Here is a 7,061-nt window from a genome sequence, read left to right as displayed (position 1 = left end):
TAAATAAAGACTTTTACTTGTTGTTTATTTGTTTGCAGTCCAAACAATAGCTAGCTGGTGTTTTTTTCTTTTTCTGAATTACTATTTGCTATTTTGCATTTATACCCATGATTGCAGGCTAATTTGTAATAGAACATTTCTAATACGAATAATGTAATATTTTGACAGAGGGAGAATGACGTTCATCCAGTTTCTTCATGTCTGCAGCAGTTACCGCTGCTGGCCAGGAGATGGCACTCTCTGATCTACTGTAACTACAGATTGTGTACTGTAGAGTCTGCAGCTTCCAGTTTCTGGATAGATTCCTCAAACCGTAAGAATATTTAATCTCTTTCTTTTGCCTGTCACCTCAGGTCACCTCAGCAGATCATCTGCCCCAAACTCACCTTTAACCTGTGATCCTCATTTCCTCATTTGTCCATCACCACTGCAAACAAGAAGGGGCTCAGGGCACCTTATGTAATGACACATCGTGGCTGAACTTTCTGTCAGTAGCTGCTACCGCAGACCTCACTATTGTCTTGCTGTCATCATTCGTGTCTTTCATCACCCTCACATTCTTCTCTTCTACTTCTGACTTCCTCATGCAGGACCACAGTTCCTCTCATACGCTTTCTCTGAATCCACAATGACACAGTGCAACTCCTTCTGACCTTCTCTATACTTCTACAGCCACAGTCTCGAAGCAAACATCAAATCTCTATAGACTATTAAAATATGCAGCACAATTATTACTGTTACACTAAAAAGAAATGTTTTATTTCATTTTTGCAATCTCCACATAATCTCCACTCAGTCCGCAGGAGGAGGGCCCGGGTAATTGAGACATTTCATTGTGGGCGGTGCCGAAGCTTTCGTAACAAGTTTCAGAATCAAAGTGTGTCGTGGTGCTACTCGTACTACTGGTGTAAAAGGTTTTAAACAAATTACAGTGCTATGTATCTGTGTGTAGCTACCGAGCTTCTAATCATTTAGCATTATACAGTCATTGAGTTATACCCAGGCAAAAAATGTGTTCTCATTTGTGCCCAAGATGAAGGTTCACTGCTGTTTAAGGTTATTGCAGGTTTTAGAACGCATTAAAACCACAAAATACACATATTCTGTCTGGTTTTTATTGACCTTCATGCTTCTTCTCATCATAGACTATCAAGACTCCTGCCAGAACAGGAATCTGTCCATCACCACTGCAAACAAGAAGGGGCTCAGGGCACCTTATGTAATGACACATCATGCCTAAACCTTCTACCAGTAGCTGCTACCACAGACCTCACTACTGTCTTGCTGTCATCATTCATGTCTTTCATCACCCTCACACTCTTCTCTTTTACTTCTGACTTCCTCATGCAGGACCACAGTTCCTCTCCTCGCCGGAGGAGGGCCCGGGTAATTGAGACATTTCATTGTGGGCGGTGCCGAAGCTTTCGTAACAAGTTTCAGAATCAAAGTGTGTTGTGGTGCTGGTGCTCGTACTGCTGGTGTAAAAGGTTTTAAACGAATTACGGTACGCTGTGGGCTACATATAACGCAGGCTAAGGTCAGACTTTTCTTTATGAACTTTATTTATGCCTCAGCAACTCGCTAGTTTATGCTAGCTAAGAGTATGTTAGCTAGCACTCTGCTGTCGTGGTTGCTAGCTGTAGCTTGAACGAGTACAAACAGCAAGTGCTATATTTCTGTGAGTAGCTACCAAGCTTCTAATCATTTAGCAGGCTACAAGTTGGTGAAAGCTCCGCCAAGCTGTGCTCGATTTGTCAGGTGATTAGGAAAGGTAGTCGAGCGCAGATGAAATCGATATGACCGCTTATCAGCTGGAGAGTTTTGTTACAGTAGAAAACCGACTGCTGGGAAATATAATAAGAGAAATGCCCTGTCACTGTCACTAACTCTCTTATGTTTGCTCAAAGCTTAAGCTTTTGAATACCGGATTAATGGTTTGTCATTATAAAATAGTGAGCAATAGAAAATAATTTTTAGCCACATTACTAAAGCGGGAAACAGAAAATGTTAATTTTAAGAAAATTTAAACAGTCCACTCTGCCAAAATAATGAAATTAACTGTTCATTTCATTTAAAATTTCTTTTTTTAAAAATGTATTTAATTCTTTGTACATTTTTGCAGATGGCTTCAGCTCTGGCAAACAGGGCAATAGGAGCCATCATGGGATCAGCAGTGGCAGATGCTGCAGGTATTAATAGTGTCACACTTGTTTTACATTGATGATCTATGAAAGTAATCATGCTTGTGTTTAATAACTGGAAAGACAGTTTTTATAGGGGACTAAAATGCTGTTCTGTGAAACACTCAATATCACCATACTACTTCCATGGCAGGGTTAGTTTAGTGGTGCACCTGATTAATTGATCATCACAAGTGTGAGCACCTCAGGCACCTCAAAATTGGATCATGCAACAAGACAATGATCCAAGGACAGCAGCAAATCTCTTTAAAAAAAAAAAAAAATCGCTGGAAAAATAAAAGAATCCACGTGTTGCGATGGGCCTGTCAAAGTCCAGACCTCACCCTGATTGCAATTCGATTATGGGACCTTAAGAGAACTGTGCATAAATGAAAACAGACATCAATGAACTAAATCAATTTTGTAAAGAAGAGTGGGCCAGATTTCTTCCACAACAATGTGAGAGACTGATAAACTCTGTCGCCTGTCAAATCTGTCAAGACTATAACTTTTGAGCTGCCATAAGGTTAGCAGGTATCTTTCAGCTGAGCTGAGAGCTTCCTGGTTTGAGTTGAGTACTCAGATCTTCAGGTTGTACAAGTAGAAGTGGATTTTCAGTCCGTCCTTATTTTTAACACATCTCCTTAGATTTTGAGTAATGTCAAGGTTCAGAGTGTAATTATCTTGTCTCTTGCAGCACAGCCTCTCCACTGGGTGTACGACCTCCAGAAGTTAAAGGGGATCCTGGCTCTGAATCCAAACCCAGAATTCCACCCTGAGTCCGCTAACCCTTTTTACAGGAGGGAGACTGGCAAGCAGAGTTGCTATGGAGACCAGGCATATGTCCTGCTGGAGTCCCTGTCTGAATGTGGAGGTAGTGCTGCTGACTTTATCCCTAAAATTAAACTAAACTTACATTTCTATAGGTCATAGTAGGTTTCAGATTACTACTATCTACAGCAAGCGCAGTTATGCAGTTGATTCAGTTTGTTTTTTCTGTTTGTCAGTAGAATTATTGATAAATTCATGGATGGATTTGCTTTAAATTCTACCAGAAGTAGCACTTGGTCCAACATAAAGGGATTAACTAGAACTGGACACATAAAATTGCCTCATGTCTGTACAAGTGATATAAGGAAAATAGAAGAAAGTGGGCTGTCCTCAAAGAAATATTACGCATTACTCTAGAGCCACATAGTCTACATGCAGGGACTCGGTTCGTGCAGTGTGTAGGGAATTTTCACACACTGTCTAAGATGCCTGATCTCTCTGACCAGGTCTAAACATTGATGACCTGAAGCAGCGCACACTGAAAGTTTTTGGGCCAGGATCAGAGTATGACACGCCCGTCAATGATCCTTACAGAGAGAGGGGAGGTAAGAGAAATCTTGGAGATATCCCTGAGGTCCGTTACCTTTTTGACAAAATATGCAATTTGGACTTCTGCAGGGCCAAGACCTCAGCTGCCCATCGATGGGCCGTGGAGACATGCAAGTTTAAAGAGCTTCCTGAAGAATGTGGATGCAGGCAAAGAGGAGACGGGTAAAGCTTCTGAAATTATTCACAGTTTGACGTTATGAAGACAAACATCTCTAACCTAAATATGTGCTGGTTTCCTTCAGGTTGTGAGAACGACTGTCAGATTGATGGAATAGCCAAACTGGCTCCTATAGTGGCTTTTTATGCAGGACAGCCCGATATGCTGGAGAAGGTGGAACAGGCCATCCGTGTCACCCAGAACAATGATGAATGTGTGGCAGAGACTCTAGCAGCAGCGAGGTCAGGACATCTTCCAGCACACCAGTTTCACTTATTTACACATGTTGGATTAGAATTGGCTATTTAAGGGTTAATAATAAAACTTAGTTTTTAACCTGGAAACCACAATAGACTATTAGATCTGGTAATTAAAATTGGGCATAATAAGAAGTATTTGGAGCAGAGAGTATAAAAATAGGGAAGAGAACACATTTCACATTTTAATAAACTGATCAGCCACATGAAAGCTGAGTGTCTCTAAAGATCATTCCAGTTTGGCTGCATGGTTGATTACACCTTTCTCTGTAGTGAGGCAAAATCAGAACACATATTTAATACTGTTCTACAAAGATGTATAAAGAAAAACATAAAACGGAAATGCTCCACACTGACTTCTTTTCCCAGGTTTCTGGAACATTTCATCCTGAATGGTCCAGATCCAAAAGCCTTGGACGCGGTGCTCAATCAGCTGAATGACCCAAACAGAAAGCAGCCTCAAGATTTAGACAAAGCAGTCATCGGTACGTGAGGCCAGCAGCATATTTCCTTCCCTGTGTTAAAGTCATGAGACCGACTCATGTGATCAAAGAGTTTATTTTACCTTATTCTCTGAAGGTTCAGTTCCAATGCGACATAACGATTATAGGATAAAGAGATATGCAGAGAGTTATGTTTAGTATTTTAGTTAATATCTTATCTTATGTGTGACTCACTACTGCACCCTCTCTGCCTGATTTCAGGACACATCCACCAGGTGAAGGAGAATTTATCCAAAACTCCGCAAGAGCTGATCCCCTCTGTCTTCACAAATGCATGAGGTATCTTTGATAAGCTCCTTCAACCTCTGCCATCAGTGTAGTCCTTAACAGTAACGTGGTAAAAAAGCGGTATGTGTAATTTGGATAGCTGTGAGACAAACCAGGAAAAATGCCTTCATGCCATTCACATCTGCCTCTGATGTTTCAGGTTTGCCCGGTGCGTTCCAAGCCGCGCTGCACGGAGTCCTGACAGCCACTCGCTATGAGACGGCTGTCAGAGACACCATGAGCTGCGGGGGATGCACCTGCAGCAGAGGATCCTTCATAGGAGCCTGTCTTGGGGCTCAGGTGGGGCTGTCTGCTAATCTAATATATTCACATGCACATATTTTAAGTTTGATTTATGAAATGTTCTGTTCTCATTTTTCTAGGTCGGACTTGAGGGAATCCCGGAGTCCTGGAAGTCCAAGACCCTGCAATACGACTTGGTGTTGGAGCATACCAAGAAGATAACCAAACACCTGTCGGCGTAATGCCTTTTAAGAAGGCTTAGAGAGAACGGTGTGACAAACTGTCGAGCTTTGACAGAACAGCGAATGATGGTTCCTGTTTAAATGTCTGGATGGCAGGAGCCAGATGTTTTTGTTTCTGTTAAAGTAAAACAGGTTGTTCACATGTTCTGTGAGAAGATATGGTAAAGATCATCATTATTTTAAAAATGAATTACTATTTAAATTACTATTTCTGGGCTATATATGTGTCATTTAAGCATTATTCATATTGACAGTGCGATTTGTGGTCCAACACAAAATATAGGAGTTTAGAGAAAAAGCGTCCATGCACCACAGTTTTTGCAAATGATGTTTTTCCAATATCCAATACTGCATTTATGTAAAGCCACAAGTTGTATGAAGAGCCCATAAACTTCAGCAAGCACATCAGAGATGTAAAGGCCATCAATAAAAAGACAAATAATACCTTCCTTTATTTATTTTACAGTGTGCTTTTATAACTCACACATCTGTCTTTCCTTTTAGTATTGAATGAAAATTTCCTTTGAAGCTGAAATAAACTGCTGTACTTAGCCTTCCAGTGCCAGTATCATAAAATTAATAAAACATTAACAGGAGCTGATTGTATGAGTGTACTGAGATTCCATGTTCCACATGGAGGTCACATTTTTCTTTTATGTAATTTAAAAAATTTCAGCAGCTCGAGCGTGGATTTCATTTACACCAGATGAATATTTTGTAATCTCTTTTAAAATCTATAACCACACCAAATTAGTTAATAAAACAGGACGCTGTGTGAAATGTAATTAAACACAGAATGCACTGATTTGAAAACTGCATAAACCCACATTTTATTCACAGAACACAGAGAACATATGAAATGTTTAAACTGAGAGGATGTGCCATTATAAGACAAAAATAAGGTTTTAAATTTGATGACAGCAGCATGTCTCAAAAAAGGGTAGGCATGAGGACAACAAAAGACTGGAAAAGTAGGTGGCACTGAAAAGAAACGGGTAGAGGAACATTTTGGAACTAATTAAGTTAGCTGGGAACAGGTCATTAACAGGACTGGAAATAAAAAGAGCATCTTAGAGGGGCAAAGCTTCTCAAGTAAAGGTGGGCAGAGGTTCACCACTATGTAAAAAAAACAACTATAAATTGTGAAACAGTTTCATAATAATTTTCATCCCAATGGCTTTGAATCATCTACAACACATAATATCAAGAAACAGAGAATTGTGGGACTGCACTCTGAGCCAGTGGCACTGCATTAAAAACAGGAAATCACTGCCATCCACAAACTCAGGTGAAAATGCGATCATCTTCTTGCGGCCACAGCTCTTTTGAAATTGAGTGAGACATAGTGAAAAAAAAAACTGTTTTGTGGTCAGACTAATCGAGATTTCGAAGTTCTTTTTGGTAAAGAAAACATCAGTACTCAGTTCACAAACCTGATTTTCCAATCAGGTCTATGAGGGTGCATTACTGCATCTGGAACTGGTAGGCTGCACATCTGGTTCCATCAACGGAACTCTGCTACCTTAGGGCGAGAAGCGGTGAGCACCGTGGACAGGCCTGAGTGAAATCAGTAAGGATATATATATATATCAGCAATATATATGTATATATATATATATATATATATATATATATATATATATATATATATATATATATATATATATATATATATATATACATATGGATGGAAGTGGTGTTGTTTCAACTTTGCTGTTTGGCACTGTTATCATACATGCGTTATTCATACATGTGCGGCCACATTGTATGTGACCCACGAAAATTAAACTGTAATTTTCTTCACACACGCGCTCTCGCGGGGATTGTCTACC

General features: G+C 40.0%; 1 protein-coding gene across 4 annotated transcripts; it reads left to right on the top strand.

Moving 5' to 3' along the window:
- The first annotated feature begins 1,394 nt into the window (after positions 1–1,394).
- On the top strand, positions 1,395–5,781 carry LOC101467645 (crystallin J1A). 4 transcript variants are annotated; one of them, XM_012923018.5, is made up of 10 exons: positions 1,395–1,537; positions 2,123–2,189; positions 2,878–3,054; positions 3,458–3,556; positions 3,630–3,722; positions 3,803–3,959; positions 4,344–4,459; positions 4,679–4,756; positions 4,905–5,044; positions 5,128–5,781. In XM_012923018.5, the coding sequence occupies exons 2-10, from the start codon at positions 2,123–2,125 to the stop codon at positions 5,227–5,229; spliced, it is 1,029 nt and encodes a 342-aa protein (XP_012778472.1). In that variant the 5' UTR covers positions 1,395–1,537; the 3' UTR covers positions 5,230–5,781. The 4 variants fall into 4 exon arrangements, with proteins under 4 accessions (XP_012778472.1, XP_004565423.2, XP_012778473.1 ...); XM_004565366.6 differs by having other exon boundaries at positions 1,411–1,504; XM_012923019.4 differs by lacking the exon at positions 1,395–1,537 and adding an exon at positions 1,572–1,678.
- The last annotated feature ends 1,280 nt before the right edge of the window (positions 5,782–7,061 follow it).

Source organism: Maylandia zebra, linkage group LG18 (assembly GCF_041146795.1).
Source record: "Maylandia zebra isolate NMK-2024a linkage group LG18, Mzebra_GT3a, whole genome shotgun sequence".
NCBI classification, from domain to species: Eukaryota; Metazoa; Chordata; class Actinopteri; order Cichliformes; family Cichlidae; genus Maylandia; species Maylandia zebra.
The sequence above is the reverse complement of the archived record's forward strand: the minus strand, read 5'-3'. Positions and strand labels throughout refer to the sequence as shown.